General features: G+C 38.0%; 2 protein-coding genes across 2 annotated transcripts in view; one reads left to right on the top strand and one right to left on the bottom strand.

Annotated features, from left to right (window-relative positions):
• Positions 1-633: 633 nt before the first annotated feature.
• Positions 634-18,964, bottom strand: LOC126259632 (EEF1A lysine methyltransferase 2). The gene is made up of 5 exons (XM_049956555.1): positions 18,683-18,964; positions 18,502-18,600; positions 16,848-16,932; positions 1,546-1,888; positions 634-1,457 (listed from the first exon to the last, which is right to left on the bottom strand). Exons 1-5 carry the CDS (start codon positions 18,739-18,741, stop codon positions 1,363-1,365), a joined length of 681 nt encoding a protein of 226 aa, XP_049812512.1. The 5' UTR covers positions 18,742-18,964; the 3' UTR covers positions 634-1,362.
• The window catches only part of LOC126259631 (probable asparagine--tRNA ligase, mitochondrial), a 71,306-nt gene continuing 71,090 nt past the window's right edge, over positions 18,957-19,172 (top strand). The window contains exon 1 of the mRNA XM_049956553.1: positions 18,957-19,155. Coding sequence (XP_049812510.1) covers positions 19,012-19,155 — 144 coding nt within the window. The 5' untranslated portion in view covers positions 18,957-19,011. The remainder of the gene's footprint in view (positions 19,156-19,172) is intronic.

The raw sequence follows: 19,172 nt of genomic DNA, 5'->3' as shown, positions 1-19,172 counted from the left end.
AAATAGTATATTCACAACACTGCAACAATCTGACAACAAGAGTTACATTTCTACAGTAAATACCTGAGTTGATTATTGCAAGGCAATAACATGTCTCCTGAGATTGATAACCAAACAAATGTCACATACTCACTACAAAGTTTATCTACTTCCTTTCAACTGGATTAAGTTTCACCCTAAATGTGTACAAACTAGCAAAATAATTTGCCTATAAAACTACTTGCAAACAGGAGTGTTTGATTTTGTAATCACAATATTTTTAGCAGCAACTGTATAAACTGTGTTAAATAGTTGTATCAGGGATCTCCTAGAAGTCTACTAATCACTTTGAGACTGCATATATTAAATTGTCCAAATAAAGAGGAACTAAATAAAAAATTATTGCAGTGAACTACGAAAACTCTTTTGCAAACACACACTAATGTGTATGGAGGTGCATATATTTCCGACACTTTAATGCATTCGCTATTCCCTAAAGTGTAAAAAATTAGTCCAAGACTGGCAACAACAAGATCAAGCTAAAAAGAAACAAGATGAATGTCTAAAAGTATGGAGTTAAATATTCCTTTTCTTCACAGTTGCAATAAGAAAAGGTGTGTGTGTGTGTGTGTGTGAGGGAGAGAGAGAGAGAGAGAGAGAGAGAGAGAGAGAGAGAGAGAGAGGTGGGATGGGAAGGAGGGGGTGGGGGGAGAGTACAGGACAAGACTGGATGGGAAAAGGCATGTATTAAGATATAAATAGGTGAGTAAGAGCATAAATACATACACCTTTTGCTTTCAGTTAGAGAAAATTATGAAGCATTTCATTTTTGCCTTTCACATCCAGTTAAAGAAAGAAAATCTTATGGGATTACATATTTTTATCATTTAATTGGGTACATGCTGTGATGAACATTGTGTGCCAGACCAGGACTCAAATTCTGAAAGATGTCTTCCATTATCAGAGTGAATTGCCTACAAAAGGGAGATAATTGTGTTCAGAAAGATTTCTGCTTAAAAAGTACAAGTTCTGTACTGACTACCTCGCCTTGCTGTCCACTCAATGATAACTTGCATTTACAATGAATAACAATATTTTGTTCACTAAATTGTGTGATACAACAAATACGTGAAACACATGTAACGTTACAGCAATAAGTAAACATACAATTAAAATAAACAGCAAATCAACTAAGGAACATCTTATTGTCGAGCAAATGTTTAAAAATAAAGTTACTAAGAAGAAATAATTGCAGAAAGCATTTTTATAACAACCATTACATATGCATGAAATCGCTTTATATTCTTACTTGTCTTTGTAATATTTTAATAGAAACATAAAAAAGCATCAAATTCACTGCAAACATTTTTACAGGCACAATATTTAGCATTTCCGAAGAACGAGAGATGTGATCAGGCTGCCAGTTTTCCCACCAAATTGAAATGTTGGTGTTGGGATGATATCAAGGAGTTCAAATTCTGAAAATAAGATTATCAAGTCATGAAATTTTAGCATTCACTACTCTTCACAGAATTGAAGAATGCATATCTTCATGAAGCTACTTACTTGCTTTGAAATGAGAAATTAGTTCATCTTGTGTCCAATTACAGGATGTTATAACAAACATTCCAGTTTGAGACAGTATCCTGTGGATGTTTTCAATGTATTTTTCTCTCTTTTTCTTAGCATCTACTGGATGTAGACTAACTGCATCATATGTACCTTTGTCTAAAACAATGTCATACTCTTTCAGCAATGTGCCACCCTCAATTAGCTCGTCATAATTTGCCAACATGTCACAGACATAGTATTTAATATCAATATTCTGCTTTCTTGCAACAGCATTGGCTAGTTCAATGGCATTCTGGGAGTAATCAATGCCTGTCAGGTCACAGAACTTTTCACGAGCCTGAAAAAATAATGTTCAGTTTAGTTAACATACTCCGTTCATTCCACAGATTCATGGCAATGCAATCCTTACAGATGTGAAATATACCGGAAGAACAAAATATAGAATAGATATTTTACACAAGAACTGATGAAATGAAATTATTATATGGCATTATTGGCCAGGAGATACACTGTCTGGGGTTGTTCGGGCTCCTGGTGCCAGTCTTTCTATTTGACGCCACTTTGGTGAGATGCGAGTCACTGAAGATGACATAAAATGATTGGGACAACACAAAAAGCTAGTCCCTGAGAAAAAAATATCTGACCTGGCCAGGAATTGAACCCAGGATCCCATGACCTGGAGGCAGCAACACAAACCACTAGACCATGGGCTGCAGAAAAAAGAACTCATATACGCTACTTAGCGTTTATATAGGCTACTTAGAGTTAATACTTAATTCACATTATGTGATATTTGCTATGCATTTCAGTCACCAAACAAAAACATACAAAAAGGTAACATACAGGCACATATAAAACATCAGAAAAATGACGCTACTTTTCAAGCTGCTACTCTTCTTCTAGTGTATGTATAGTCTGTCCATGATAATAACTTGCCATGCTGGCACTGCCAGCAGCAGAAAAAAAATAGCAACAATTAGACGATATTGGCCAATATTGATTTGTTTGCAACTGCTGCCAATGTTAGATAGCGAGCACGCTGCTTATGGTAGAACTGTAGTAGCCATGTGTCTTTACTGTGTACTGGACTGTGCTGTGTTTTACTGGTTTAATTTTTACCAGATGTAGATGCCGTCAATGGTCTGGGTACTCCACAGACTTATCCTTTTCAAGCGTTCTGTGCCTGAGAAAACTATGGTGCTGATTTGGTGTTGACTGTATGTCATTCCAAATAACTGGCAGCATAGTTCACAGATAAGAAGACAAAGGCTCATAGAAACACGCTGGTAGAGTATAGAGTATCAGTTGAAGTGTTCATACTGAAATTTTGTATTGACAATTGCAACACTTTCGCAGGGAGCAAATAAGGCAATATGAAATTCACTAACAGTAGCAAAGGTACAGATCTTTGGTGGTAATAATTAACTGCTGGTGATGTGTTATGAATTCAGTGGAAGAAGGAGGTGGTGTGTGTGTGTGTGTGTGTGTGTGTGTGTGTGTGTGTGTGTGTGTGTGTGTGTGTGAGGGGGGTGTCTGCTGAAGTTCTGATGAGGAGAAAAGAAAAGATAATAGAATATCAGGAAAGCAAGAACACAACAGACTTGCACAAAAGAGATTCACTTTAAGTCTGGGAGAACTTACAGAGTGTCTTGGAGGAATACAAACAGCACAAAGAGAAGAAATAAAAAAGTGTTATGAAATGTGAGAGTAAAGAAGGCATAAAATGAGAGTATGATATGATTACAACAAAGGAATTTTAAAACACTATACTTTACAACAAAAAGAGAAATAGAGGGCAGTAGTGGAGAAAGAAATGAGGCCAATGAGAAACTGAATAGAAAAAATCTATGGTGATTCAAGGAGTAACAAGTACTGCAGCAGAAAATTATCCGCACGGAAAGCCATATCAGAAAATAAGAGATTTAAAAAAAAAATAAAAAGAGAGAGAGAGAGAGAAATAAACAAATGAAGCTTTGGCTACTGAGTTCTCATGCAGATTTATTTTGAAGAATTCAGAATGACAGGGCTCAGCAAAAAATACTACTATTCTAACGGGCTTGAGATTTCCCAATAAGCTGAAGCATTTAATATAGTATCAACGTTATTCGAACAATCACATTAATTGATTCGCATGACACTAGAGCAAGAGATATGCAAGAAACTATGAATTAGCCACTACAGTCTATGGCTCTGGTTAAAACTCGACAATTTTGTGAAACATAGGGGAAAATAGTATTAAATTCTATCATCTTGCAAACTTATGTTTTATCTGAACAGGTTTGCAATAAATGTCCTCATACATGTATGGGTACCGTCTGCAAATATTAATGCTGCTTTTTAAGAAAAGGTAACATTCAGAAATGGAAATATTGTCCTTCAAAAAACATTTCTTGATTCAGAACACAGACTAATATTTTATTTGGTTATAAGAGACTGTAGTTATTTACTAAGTGGATTGCAAATGAGAAATTCGGTCACCGTTCCCATATTAGAATACCAAATATAATTGTCAGCAGCTTTTAATCAGCTTTACAACATAATGGTGATATTCAGTGGAAACAAGAAGAAAAATTAATCAGAATGAAATGCATAACATAGGAAATACATAATAATAAACTGACTGAATTGTTATCACAAGAATAAAATACAGCAGCGAGACTGACCGTGGAGACAGTACCAATAGACAACACTAGATCGTGGGACAAGAGAGAGTTCGAGAATGGGTCTGAATCGTACTTGCAATCTTTTATTTATGTGTTAATCAGTGTTGTTACATATCACTTGCACCCTAGAAGATACTGTAGATTTCCCCGTTGCTCAAGCTCAGCACTACAGAAGGGGAGCAGCTTGGCTGACAGCTAAGATGACTGTGGGAAGGGGGTTGTACTGGCAACCATAGGAATTTGTACTGTGTACTTCGGCTTTTCATGAACATCTGCCGTGTTTAAACTGTAGTCTGCCTGAATCTATTTGTAGCCTGAATTGAAATGACTTTAAAATTGGACAAATACTCAACGCAGGGGACGGTGAAAGCCTAGACTGGCACACTTATATGCTTCTTGCTGCAATGCTGTCAACAATCACAGTGACGTATGACAGGAATGAAAGGGGGTGTGTCAGCTAATCGTTTTGCGTAGCCAATGAGAGAGTGGTGAGCAGACGACATGTTTGGAAGCAAGAGACATTATAACATTCTCATGTCAGTACAGAAGCAAAATCTGATATGTATCCAGCTAAAAACAGCTGTGTTCTCAGGTCCCACCATAACCACAACCTCATAAATCTCAACATACTTGGAAGAACCAACCAAACATTTGTGACAATGAAGAATGACGACGATTAAATAATACTGATATCACGGACAACAGGGCCAGAAAGCAAAAAAAAGTAGAAAAGAAAACAGCCTGAAAATTAATGTAAACTACTACTTTTTGTTTATTTCTCTTTGTAATATCAAAATTTAGACAATCAATAAATGGCTTTAAGCTTAGAATAGGTATAATGTTAACTTTTTGGTAGGTTCTTTATTTCAATAAAACATATTTTAATTTTGATTAGTCAAAACATGTCCAAAAGAAATTTTCTCCAGGAGCATCTTAAAAAAATGGGGGGGGGGGTCATCTTATACTTGGGCAAATATGGCAATAATAATCCAGAATGGACTTAAAAGTGGAGGCTCTCCTTTACAGAGAAAACAGTACTACATGGTACTCATCAATTAAAAGAAAAGAAAAAAAATATGGATTGGCATTTTTGAAGAAAAAAAAGAATAATTTCTTTAAATTACAAAAAAAAAAAAAATCAATAGGTGACAGTAAAAAAATGACAGATGTGTACAAACTGAGAATACCTTTGTAATCATAAAGTAGTTATCTTTCAAATAAAAAAATCTCTAATAAAATATCTACAACTGTTACAGAGATACAGCATTTTAAAAATGTTTCCGAAATTCGCATCTTCAAAATGGTGTTCGCAGTGTCATCATTGGAGGCCTGTATCTCAGGGCAGGAATTTTTTCGAGAAAAGAAAAAAACTACGTGTTTCTTACTTACTCCTGAATTTTAACATATGCTAAATTTAATAACATCCGAGGCTATGAAGGTAACTGCCCTGCCTGAACTGATTATGCCAATCACGAACCAATGTGGATACAATGTCAAATATTAAAAGGAGTAAAATACAATCTTGCTTGAAACTGCGCTACTCACTTTCTCCCAGTCTCTCTCATGTTGACCTGCACATTCACATTATTGTGCAAGCAGTAGGATTGAAGCTGGTCCAATGTTATAAAACATTTTTAGTATAAAATGTGGATCACATCATCAAGGGGTCAAGGCATGACATCTAGTGTCAGGTGAATCGACTGATAGCAAATCAGGAAGGAGTAGAGTCCCCCTCCGCTTCTTCCTGGGCATGGGCTGTGGGTGTGTTGATAGTGGTGACAGGAGCTGTATGGAAACTGTCAGTAAAACAAGCCTGGTTATAATAGTTCTTTATTCATGTCAGCTACAAGGTTGGGAGCAAAGATGGAGAGAAGGCTGTTGGTCCCGGTGTGTGGCGTGTCGATGTCAGTATTTCACCTGCCTGGCAGGCAACACATGCAGGAAGTTGTAGCTGCTGACATACGAATGTTTGGAGAAGCCAGATGCATGTGTCGCACTGCTCATGAGGGATGTCTGTAGCAGCTCCTCATGGCTCAGCCGATCTGTGACCACAGCCTGGGATAGATAGTGTTTAAACTTTGGTGCACAGCATGATGGCTCGAGCCCACCAGAGCAATAAAAACTAAAACTTCACCCGAACAGGCCACGAAGGCCCAACAGCCTGAGAAACAGTCAGAAACCGTGTATGCCTGCAACAAAGGCCTGATGCCAGCAAGCTGGCACAGAATCGAACTCATGGCCCACTAAGGAGCAGGTAGTCACATAGCAGGTGACCCATTGGAGCAAAAGCACCAAGCCAGCTCAGTTTGGAGCCTACTGGTATTGGTGACAAAGTAAGTGGATGGCGGGTGGCTGCATAACCTGGTGCTTGTGATTGGTCTGCACTATAGAATTTGTTTACTACCCCTCCAATGGCCTTGAAACGTTCATTGTAAAACAACACAGCTTCGACCCATGTACCCCAACGACACATGCATCTGGCTTCTCCAACCATTCGTATGTCAGCAGCTACAGCTTCCTGCATGTGTTGCCTGCCAGGCAGGTGAAATACTGACATCGACACGCCACACACTGGGACCAACAGCCTTCTCTCCATCTTTTTTTTTTTGCACCAAACTTTTTTCTCATATACTTGACAATATAAAACAATTCTGTCAAGTGTAAATGTTCCAGGATGGTCAGTTACCCATGAAACAAAGTTTCTTTTTTCAGGAGACATGGTGCACGACATGTTACACACTATACATCATAAACATGTTCAAATGTGTGCAAGTAAATAGAAAGCTAAACTGAAAAAATGGATGAGCGACGAAAAGCTTGCGTAGTTTAATTGAATCGTTGCCGACGCATATGGTATGACAGTGGAGGGGATTAACGGGGGGCGAAAGCGAAGGAGCATTGACTCTATCTGTCTGGTCCTGTTCCTCTTCTGTAATGATTTCGCTAGCCAGTGGCCCCTCAGTTAGCGAACTGCATGTTCTAGGTAATGGTCAGTCTGTAAGACATCAAAACTAGATCAAGCTAGAGACCGTCTGTCTAAATTTTTAAAATATTGTAAACAAAGAGTGAAAATATACATCGTCACTAGTTTTTAGTTAAAATACGCAATAACTGGGAAAAGGAGCCAAGTATGCAACACGTAAATGCATATAATCTGGTCACTAGTGATTATTATTACTAGTTTGCAATGGGAGTAGGAGTGAGGAAATTAGTTTACCTAATGAATGGCTCTACACAGGCCAAGTCTAAATCATGTTATTTATTTCTTAAAAATAATTGTTACTGTACCAGATAATATGTTCCAATGAAACTGGTATTGGAAGTACAAGAGAGACCCACAAGTTGTTCTTCCAGTATGCACAAAATGATCAATTTGTTCACTTCATGAAGCACATCAAGCAAGCAATCAAACTTATTTCAAAGCCTTTGTATCGTTTCTTGATAAAACAGTGCAAAGGCTGTAGAAATGCATGCCTGAATGTTAACTAGCATTGTTGCAAATTCTGGTACAAACGTCTAATCCATACTGTTAAACATCCACACCACACACTTTATTATAAATACTGTGTACTTTCCAATTTTGTACAAATTTGGATTATTAAAATTACTAAAAGGGGCAAGCTTTATGGTTGCGAAGCGTGACTCCATACTACAAGCACTACATTTTTTGAGGCGACTCAGGGGGAGGGAGGGGCGGAACCTAAGATAAATGAAGTATTAATTGATGTGATCTCTCACAGTTTCTCAGCAGCCAAGTTGTTGTTTTCATGTTATGCACAATATTTTGATGACCAACCCAGTAATCATCTTCAGGTGCTGTGAATTGTGCTGTCATGTGTACCCACTGCCTGGAATGCAACCAGAATGCGAACTGTTGTTGGTTTCATACCACTATCTATATTACTAAACAGCTAACCTAGTTCACGCTTCATGGTATGCAGCCCCAGTTGCAGGTTGGGTATCTTTGGATTCCAGGGACAAGGAAAAATTGATTTTCAGTATTTCATATGATGACTGACCAAAATTAAAATTCACCACACTGTCATAATTTATCCATTAAGAGATATCATCTTATGTTAAAGGCTTAACACAGTAAGACAGGTATTACTGTTAGTTACTGTGTTTATGTCTTGAGGTGGCGTAGCTCACAGTGTGCAAATTACTCTGACTGTATTTATCCAATATCTGAGAATGGGAGCACTTAGCAGCTCCCAACAAAATTTATGCATAATTTTGAAACCTTCACAAAACGTTTACACCCCGACTCCCCTGCAAATGTGAAAAAAGTTTACCGCTTCCTACATTTTTGCTGTTCACACAGAAAACTTCAGCATAAGGCATGAGGTTTTTAATTTATTACTTCTTTACTACTAACTCTATTTGCAGTAGATTTTGCAGATGGTATGAACATATACCACTGAATATAGGCTACCTGCAAAATTATATGATTATATTACATATGGTTCAGGAGATATGATGTCTTAAACATTGAAAAGTGTGAAGAACTAGCCTTTCCTTAAAATGAGTGCAAATTACCTGCACTGTATTCATTCTGTATTTGATAATGGGAGCACTTAACAATTTCTGATGAACTTTAAACACAATTGCAAACCTTTTCCTAAACTTTTTCATGCTTAAAATGCTTGACTTCGAATACTTAACATGTTTATTGATTTGTAAAATAATAAATTGTTTGAAGCTGTTACATATATGGCAATTTTATTCTTTAAAGAACTGGGAGTAGGGCTTTACTGGTTGACAGATGATTGTGAGTCAACTCCTGAGGCCCAATACACCATTTGATGCCGTATTGTTTTCAGACTCTTAAGTGATAGTCCATAAAAAGTAAATTCTCTCAGTGATTCTCAGCTGAGAAGAATGTGATGGCCAGTGACAGACCTCACACCTTGTTCATGCCAAAACCACCATCCCTATTTATTTGGTTTTCTAACATTTTTATTTAGACAGACTCCGTAATCATGCTGTCCCAGAAACTTCTGCCTCATCATATTTCATTTGTGGTTGGAGTCCCGGCAGAGAGTACACAAAACAGCACAACTCACAGCACATGAAGGAGATGACTGGGCCAAGCATTGAAATACTGTACAGTCAGAAGTACACCATTAAGTTTTATTCAGTAGAACTGAGCAATAAGGAATTTGTGTAAAACATGTAATTGCCCTCTTTGCATAGGTCTCTTTAAGAAATCTTTAAATTCTTACACAGCATACGTGCCTAATGTGGTCGGAAACACTGCGCCAGAAAACGGGATTTTCCGGTGCTCATACCTTAGGTTCCACTTGCAATAAAAAGGCAGGGTCAAGTGCTATTGGTAGCCCTTGATCTGGGGGACCATTTGTATACCCAAGAGAAGGATCATCATAATGCCACTATTCTACAGTACAGGATCAAAAGTATGAATATTATCTACTTCCTCTGGCTTAAGCAAATAGAGCAAATGGGTTGGTTCTTTTTGTATTTTATGTGGTCTATGGTGGGCTTGATGGTACTTACAGAGGCATCATTAATTCGTGGGCAGTGCTCAGAAAACCCCACAAAAAAGGCTTTTTTTTTTTTTTTTTTTTTTTTTTTTTTTTTTTTTTTTTTTACCGCCTCCAGCAGACCAAAACTCAGCTGATGGTTCCAAGATGGCTACGCACAGCAAGTGGCTGAAATTTTTTTGATATATTCATAATATTTTTATCTCATACAACCTTGAAACATTTCTTGATACCTTTATCTGTTTCCAAGATACAGAGGTTCAACATTACTACACTTGTACATGTAAAATATGCACATAAAATTCGATGCGAGGCAAAAACGTAGCCTAATTTATAATGTGATGCAGCATGGAGAAATATGCTGTACTGTGTCTCTGTTATCATCTGAGAACCTCAGGTTGTAGTACTGAAGCACATGAAAAACTTTTTTGTGAGTAAAATCTGGTCTGAGGTGAAAATTAGTTCTGCGTTATTTCAATTTCAGGTAAGTAAATTATCTAAATGTTACTTACTAATACATTTGTTTTCATGTGAACATATTCATGCTTTTTTATGCTGACAGAGAAGAAGACAGCGACAGTGGTAAACTGATGGAAAACTAATAAATACTGGAAGGTAGTAGACAGTGGTCATGTTATAGAAATCGCAAAGTAGACAACAGCAGCATGAGAGAAAGAGAAGTGCAGTGGACCACAGCTGACAGTGGCAGAAAAGTGCTAGCAAAAGAGTGATGAAGACAGTGCCATGGGGGAAGGAATAAAGAGAAAGAGAAGTGGGAGTAGGTGAGGGCCAGTGATAGACAGATTATCTGACAATGACAAAGAGGAATGATGATGATGATGATGATGATGATGATGATGATTGGTCTGCGGGGCACTCAACTGCGCTGTCATCAGCACCCGTACAAAGCTTCAATTTTTACACAGTCCAATTTGTACACAATCCAATCTAGCCACTGTCACTAATGATGATGATGATGATGAAATGATGAGGACAACATAAACACCCAGTCCCTGGGCAGAGAAATCCCCAACCAAGCTGGGAATCAAACCCGGGACCCTGTGAAAACAAAAGAAAATATGCAAGCAGCAATGAGACACATTAATAACTTTTTACATATATAGTGGTATATACAGACATAAAAATTCTGCAAAGAACAGTTTCATAAACAATTTAAATGCAAAGCTGGAAATCTTATTTTTAAACTTCTTCCACCTTGCATATGACTATTTTCCTTGACATCGTGATCCAAAAACAAAATGAGTTCACTTAAAGGTGACAGATATAATTTTTTCATAGCAGTTATTGTCATGTTTATATAAAAGTGCACAGTGACTTTTTAATGCTGTCACGTTCACATTAATATAACTTTGGAGAAGGGGGGCTAAACAGCATCTTTCCTACTGGCCCACAAAAGGAATTCTGATTCATCAGGAGACATGCAGTTATTCTCAACTTCTTTAAATTCGTGTGATAACTGGGAACCGTGCCCCATGTACCAGTTTTCATTGCATTTGAAAGCCACATACTTCCTGACTTGTAGTTGTTCCCACAAAGCATTTTCATGAGCTTCCATAGGAACAGTGCTGTTCCCATTTGTATCTTTTGTTCTCTCCATTAGTATGGTGTTAGTAGCAATGACTAGAAACACATGGAGTGATCGTGTTCCAGGAACTGGCCTCACTGTACTGCTCATGTGATCCACGGACCTTTTATACAATTTGATCTCCTGCAAAGAAACAAAGAACATATTAATGCCTTGTACTCAGTGGAGTGCCCACATCAACAGCGCAACCATTTTTCTGATGTAATCGAACTCCTCACTCAGAAACGTAGAATTCAACTTTCAGTGAACAGATTCAGGTTTTATCACTGGTCCCACCTTCATAGATCACTGTCAGAGTATGATCTACTGCTGATCTCTCAGAGCACATGGTACATGTAACAAGAAAATCTAAAGGCAGTAGTAGTGTAACTGTCTCTCCAGAACACAGGAGTGGTTAAAAGAAGTCACCTGAAATTGTGAAACAAGATGTAGTGAGGTTTTATGAAAATGATGATTTTTCAAGTCTGTGCAAGGAAGGAAATATTACATTTCCATCTTGGTAAATAACATGAAGGTTTACTTGCATGAAAGACTTATTTTAGTTAATCTTGTTTCTTTGCAAGAGACTGAATTATTGTATGTAGATTTCTTGGAACACAGTTACAGTACAATGGGCACAGTTCCACAAATACCATCACCCCATGCATTTCTAGTCAATGCTCTAGTGAAGAGACTCAAAAGATGCAAATGAGAGCACTGTTGCTACAGAAGCTAATGAAAGTGCTTTGTGGGAACAACTGCATGTCGAACAGTATGTGGCTTTCAAATGCAACAAAAAGTGGTGTATTGGGTATATTTCCCAGGTATCACATGAATTTCAAGAAGTTGAGATTAACTGCATGTCTCTTGCTGAATCACAATTCCTTTCATGGCTGAGTAGCAAAGATGCTGTTTGGATTCCCCTCTCCAATGTTATGAGAGCAATGGATGTCAGACCATTATAAAGTCACAGTGCATGATTGTAAAAACTTGACAATAACTGCTGTGAAAATATCTTATCTGTCACCTTTAAAAGAACTCATTCTGTTTTTGGATTAAGATGTCAAGGCAAATAAATTTATATCCAAGATGGAAGAGTTTTAAAAATACAATTATCTTCTTCATATTTGGATTTGTTTATGAAATAATTCTTTGCAGAATTTTTATATCTTTAAATACCAGTATATATGTAAAAGGTTATTAATGCATGCCTCATTACTGCTTGCATCTTTTCTTTTGTTTCAGTGAAGTTTACAATAACGGAATAACGATATTTTAGCACATTTGTGCACCAAAGTTGCCTCTTGTAATTTTTTACATTAAACAGTCATTTAACTGTGAAATACATCACATACATCAAGGAAAATGATTGACAACTGTTTTCAGCTCTCACCTGTTTACAGCTCTGCAGATCAACTACAACTATTTGAGGAACAATACACATGGTTTTTATTTACCAATGCACTGTAGTGGTGAATGTGAAAGGTGTGTGTAAGTGATGGCTACCACATATGTAAACACTTCAGAAAAAATCAAGTTAAGATTCAACTCTTTATGTATTACCCAAGGACTTCGAAGTTCGTCAAATCTGGACTTTTTTTTTTCTTTTTTCTTTTTTTGCAATGGAACTGTATGTAAGTGAAAGTAACAAATTCTAATTACAATGCCAAATAATTTTCATTATTCTTTATACTTAATACTACAACTAAACTGTCACAATGCATGATTTGAGGTCTGTACTGTTTCCCTGTACAAAGTCATAAAGTTTCAAAAAAATTGCTGATTAAAAGCACAGCAAAGAAAGAGTGTCCTTTTCAACATTTTTCAGAAAATATCTGTATGATGTATCCCACTTTTTATACAGTATATCGACTTAGTGGTCTACATACTGGCTGCTTAAAAACCGAGATCTGTAGGTCAAGTAATTAGTCTCTGAACATAGCGAAATTGGTGCACGACTAATGACTGGGTACAGACCTTTCAGCCAGGAAACCTGAATTTATCAAAAATGGTTACAGTTAGGACAGTGCTACTTGGCAGTTTTACTATTAAGATATACAGGTATCCACGTACCAAATATGATAAAATTCTGAACTGGTCACCTAAGGATCCACCAAACTATCTGAGAGTTTACACGGAATGTCCCAGTAATACCGGGTACATAAGGTATAAAATGACAGTATATTGGTAGAGCTGTCATCTGCACTCAGGTGATTCAAATGAAAAGGTGTCTGAAGCAATTATGCTTGCACGATGGCAATTAACAGACTTTGAATGTAGAATGGTAGTTGGAGCTAGTTGCATGGGACATTCCATTTCAAAAATTGTTAGGAAATTCAATATTCCTAGACCCACAGTGCCAAAAGTTTGCTGAGAATACCAAATTTCAGGCACCACCTCTTGCCACAGTCAATACAGTGGCTGACGGTCTTTACTCAACGAATGAGAGCAGCAGTGTTTGCATATAGTTGTTGATGCTAACAGACACGCAACACTGCATGAAATAATAGCAGAAACCAATGTGGAAAGTATGACGAACATATCCATTAGGACAGTGTGGCAAAATTTGGCATTAATGGACTATGGCAGTAGACAACTGATGCGAGTGCCTTTGCCAACAGCACATCGCCTGCGGCACCTCTCTTGGGCTTGTGACCATATTGGTTGGACCCAGACAACTGGAAAATTGTGGCCGGATCAGATGAGGCCTGGTTTCAGTTGGTAAGAGCTTATAATAGGGTTCCCAGTTCAAATGTTGCACACTCCCCATGAAGCCACGGACCCAAGTTGTCAACAAGGCACTGTGCTAACTTGTGGTGGCTTCATAATGGTGTGGGCTGTGTTTGTATGGAATGGACTGGGTCTTCAAGTTCAAATGAACCAATCATTGACTGGAACTGGTTATGTTCGGCTACTTGGAATCTTTGGAAATCATTTTCAGCCAATCACAGACTTCACGTTCCCAAACGACGATGGAGTTTTTGTGAATGACAATGTGCCACGATATTGAGCCATAGTTGTTCACGATTGGTTTGAAGAACATTTGAGACAGTCTGAATGAAATATTTGGCCACCCATATTGCCCGACATGGGACATAAGCGAGAGGTCAGTTCTTGCACAAAATACTGGACCAGCAACACTTTCACAACTATGGAAGGCTGTAGAGGCAGCATGGCTCAATATTACTGCAGGGGACTTTCAACGACTTGTTGAGTCCATGCTATGTTGAGCTGCTTCACTACAATGGGCAAAAGAAGGTCAAACACAATATTAGGTAATATCCTATGACTTTTTGTCACCTCAGAGTAAAAACTTAACTGCTAAAACATATGATTAACTCATATGTCAGTGACATGAAGAGGTATACAATTAACAGCTGCACACTGGGTACCACATACTGTCAATCCATTGGCTACCTCCAACTTGACTCACAAACATCCCTTCGTAAAGTTTTCAGTCCTTGCTGCTTATTGCCATTGTTTTTCGAGACACACGGCTACTGTTAATTGTACTGTAGATGAATCAATATTCACAGTGATGGATAAGATGTCCCATTTGCAAATGAAAAAGCAACAATCATATTGGTAGTTCACATGTTGAATATATGGGATAGGGTGTTTCCTTTTTTTTATCAATATCATTTCTGCTGTAAAGTGTGACCTTATACAAAACTATTAAGGCTTTCATGGCCAGTTGTTGACAAACTGCCTGTTGGCTTCTGTCTTGGGTTCTTCGACCAACATTTGTTTGATGATTTTTCTGATGTTTTGCCAGCGTGAGTGGCTGTTGTTGCCAAAGCTTCACTTTCCACTGCTGGTGGTGGACTGGAATCGACCACACGGCTGCAGATTATACACACCTGGCATATCAGTGTTCAAGGGCTCTTTTCGTGTTCATTCCCGCTGTAGTTCTCCCCTTAGTACTTTCAACTGTCATTGCTGCAGCATAGGAATCCAGGATATGTTCACCTCGGGGCTTTCTTCCTTCTTGCTGAAGCTATTGTCATGTTTGTGTATTTCTATGGCTTCTCTGCACCACTAGCTCTTCTCTACAGCAAGAACTTCCATATGGTAGGTCTCTCACAATGCATACTCCGCCACAGCTTATTTCTCCAACTACCCCACCCAGCACTGCTGCTTATGTTTGGTGATCCTGATGTTGGTTGATCTACCTGTCATTCCAACATAGACTTTTCTGCATGTACTTGGTGTGCAGTATATTCTCAACATTGTAAATGGGTCCCTTTTCTCTCCTTTGCTGATCTGAGGCACTCTTTGATCTTCTTTGTTGTTTATAAATAGTCTTTATGCCATATTTGCACAACAAGTGGCCGATTCTGTCCATCATTCTGGAAATGTGGATCAGAATGATCATATCTAACATTTCTTTTTCCAATGTGTCACTTCACTGAGTGTTTGGTTTTGTGACACTTCTTATGTAACTGGTGGAGTACCCATTGTTCCTCTATACACTTCCCATGTGTTGGATTCTGCAACTGCGGGTGCATCTCACATATTCATCTTGCTCGGAAAATATTCTGAGGAGCAATGGGTACTCTACCAGTTACATAAGAAGTGCCACAGAACCAGACACTTAGTGAAGTGACACATTGGACAAAGAAATGTTGGGTATGGCCATTCCGATATACATTCCCAAAGTGATGGACATAATCGGCTATATATTATCCAAAAATGGCATAAGGAATATTTATAAACGAACAAAGAAGATCAAAGAGTCTCAGATAAGCAAAGAAGAGAAAAGGAGTCCACCTGCAATGTTGGGAATATACCGCATACTATGTACATGCAAAAAAGTCTATGTCAGAATGACAGGCAGATCAATCAGCACAAGGACCACCAAACATAAGTGGCAATGCAGGTTGGGGTAATTGGAGAAATCAGCCTTGGCGAAGTATACATTGTGCGGGACCGACCACATCGTATAAAATTTGCTGACATGGAGGTTCTTGCTGTAGAGAAGAACTACCACACCCACTTGTTCATAGAAGCTATAGAAAACATGACGACAGCTTTGACAAAATAGAAGAAAGCCCAAGGTGAACGAGTTCTGAATTCCCATGCTGCAGTGACTGACTGTTGCAAGTAGCAGGGGATAATGGCACTGGAAACGAGCATGGAAAAGTCCTCAGACATTGACATACCAGGTATACATAATCTGTGCCCATGAGATTGACTTCATCCCACCACGAGCATGGGAATGTGAAGCTTTGACAATGCCAGCCACTTGGCAAAATGCCAAAATCATCAAACAAATGTCGGCCGAAGAACCTGAGTCAGGAGCCAACAGGCAGTCTGTGGCCTTATTAGTAATTTTGGGAATTGTGGACTTATCTTGTCCTGAATAACTTATCAGTGGCAATATGTAACAGACGTATGTAGCAAGTGAACTGTTACAGCATTTTCCTTCCTTTTTTACTTGTTACAATTGTGACTTTGCTGCAATAAATTTGTCATGCATCCTTCTTCATGCTGGTTTAATGCAATTTTAGTGACGAAGTTTTTAAAAAAAATATATTTAACACATACCAGCTCTATGAGCAACATTCCATTGCCACAGCCAACATCCAAAATCCTGTCATCTCTTTTCACTGCTGGATTATCACATAACCACCTGTTCAAATAATTACCAAGAACAAAAAATAAGTGACAAGAGTTACACAATACAGAAAATAGACAAAATGTTAAACAGAAACAAAGTACAAAGAAGGCCAACAATGATATCTGGATTCTTATACAAGGCAAATCCTTTGTTAGCCTATGTTTTGTTAAACTTAGCTTGAGCAGTCCTAAGCTTAACTTACTTATAGTGGCTTAACAGTAGTTAATTAGTAATGCAGTTTGTAACTACCTCTTGGTGCTACATTTCAATATATAATGTTACTCGATTTAACATCACTGTAGTTTCCCCAACATGTAGGGACCATGGAACATGATGAATGAATGAGAACATTCTCTTTATAAATGATACAATATGACACTAACAGTGCACCATTAGCTTGTCCAAGACGAGTGAATTCAGCAGCAATGTTTACCTACTGCAACAGTCACGATGGGCATTTCCATCACAGACAAAAGAAGCACACAATGTGTCAATCATCCCATCTTTATGGTTCTGAAAATTTTTTAAATACCATAGTCACCTATGACAGTTAAGTGTTGATAAATGAGAAATACTAGGCATCACAAAAGACCACTATTGCCCGATAAATTGAAAATTATAGCACAGGAGCACTTGATGACCTTCAATAAAGAATAAAATTGAAGGCAGCAAGTTTTGTTTCAAATAACTGTTATATATTTTTAACTCGCATCTGGAAAGTGTGCCATTAATGATGTTCGTACTTCTTACTCCGGCAATTAAGTCATTTATGATTGTGGCCCACCCTTATTCTCTCCACTTAAAAATCTGCTAACCTGTCTTGACTCTTTCCAACAGCGGCTGCAGGGACAGCTTCAGCATGAACTGTTGCTGTTCCTGGAGTGTCCAGGTCATTCCTGATGATAAACCTCACATTCCTGGACAGGCTGTTACATGCTACATCATCCACAAGCAGGGTCTACATGATCACCCTCATTCATATCATAAGTTAATGTTTGATGTTTTCTATAAACTGACCAAGGCTTGAACTTGCTTTCATAATACTTATGATCTGCATCTATTATTCCAACTTTAACTGCATGAAACTGTTGGCCTGTGCCCCTCCCATTATTCTTAACTGGCAGCAAGTGTTTTCTATTCCTGTCTTATTTTATTTACAATTCTCTAGTGATTTCGCCAGCAATGAGTTGTTAAAACTCAAAGCTTCCTTCCTTCTTCCTAGGAATGCAATGGTTGTGACAGTAGCTAAGGCCTATTACTTTCAGGTTAGCTAGTACCCACTGTATGTCCAAAGGTTACATGATCAGTTCCAATGACGTATAATGTTACTAACTTCCATAGCTTACCAAATATGTCGGGAACTTGAGAACAATAAAATCATCACTATGCTTGCTGCTGTTCTACAGTAGGGATTTAAAATTCACTTTTTCCTACAAAAACCAACTGCACTTCACTACCTTTCGGATTACTTTAAATATACACGACGCTTAAGATTTTGCTGCCCATTCACGGAGTATTGTTGTAACATATTTACACAACTACGGGTTTCATCTAAGAGCATTTTTTAACATTAATTACTACCTGACAACCCTCAATGCACTGTCTTCTCCGAACCAGACTTCTCCTATGTCACCATGGTCTTCAAAATTCTGAATCTCTGTTGAATACGTTTTGTCCCAGCTATTCAAAAACGAGAAAGAATAGTTAATAACAGAGTAATGTGATTTCTTACTACATGATATTATCAATGACGTTTACTCACTATTCAATCGTTCCAAGCTCCGAGGAAGCCAATTCTTCATTGTCGTCTTCGCCAGACATATTACTAATTCCAATTCTTAATATTTCTTGCCAGGCAACTCATAAGTCTTTCGAAATATAATCGTCACTTTCTTTTCGTTAATGCGACGGTATGTTTCGATGTGATAATTTTGAAACTACGCGGTACAGCATTTCGTCGCTATTAACATCTCACTATCCAAACACATCCCACGTTTGTAGTTTCCAGTGACCTCACGCGACACACGTGGTGTATGTTTGCGACCTGTCATCTGTTTACTATCGATTCGTCTTTGTTTCGCAAAGCCGGCAATGACAGTATTGTTGTTTAATTACTTGGGGCGCGTGTATCAAACAGGTGCCTGTAGCAATGTTGTGAAGAATTATATTCATCACATATCACGCATATCAGATGTCTTAACATCAAAACCCATTGATTCTAGTGTGACAGTCCAGGTAACATCTAAACTTAT

Source organism: Schistocerca nitens, chromosome 5, assembly GCF_023898315.1.
Source record: "Schistocerca nitens isolate TAMUIC-IGC-003100 chromosome 5, iqSchNite1.1, whole genome shotgun sequence".
Taxonomy (NCBI): Eukaryota; Metazoa; Arthropoda; class Insecta; order Orthoptera; family Acrididae; genus Schistocerca; species Schistocerca nitens.
Note: the sequence above shows the minus strand (reverse complement) of the source record. Positions and strands in the feature narration are given on the sequence as shown.

Excerpts from the sequence above, each read along its gene's own strand:
- LOC126259632 (XM_049956555.1), bottom strand. The coding sequence starts at position 18,741 with ATGTCTGGCGAAGACGACAATGAAGAATTGGCTTCCTCGGAGCTTGGA. Across the intron at positions 1,889-16,847 it reads GAATGTTGCTCATAGAGCTG|GCTCGTGAAAAGTTCTGTGA; the intron begins GTATGTGTTAAA and ends TTATTTTTTCAG. Across the intron at positions 1,458-1,545 it reads AATTTCTCATTTCAAAGCAA|AATTTGAACTCCTTGATATC; the intron begins GTAAGTAGCTTC and ends TCTTATTTTCAG.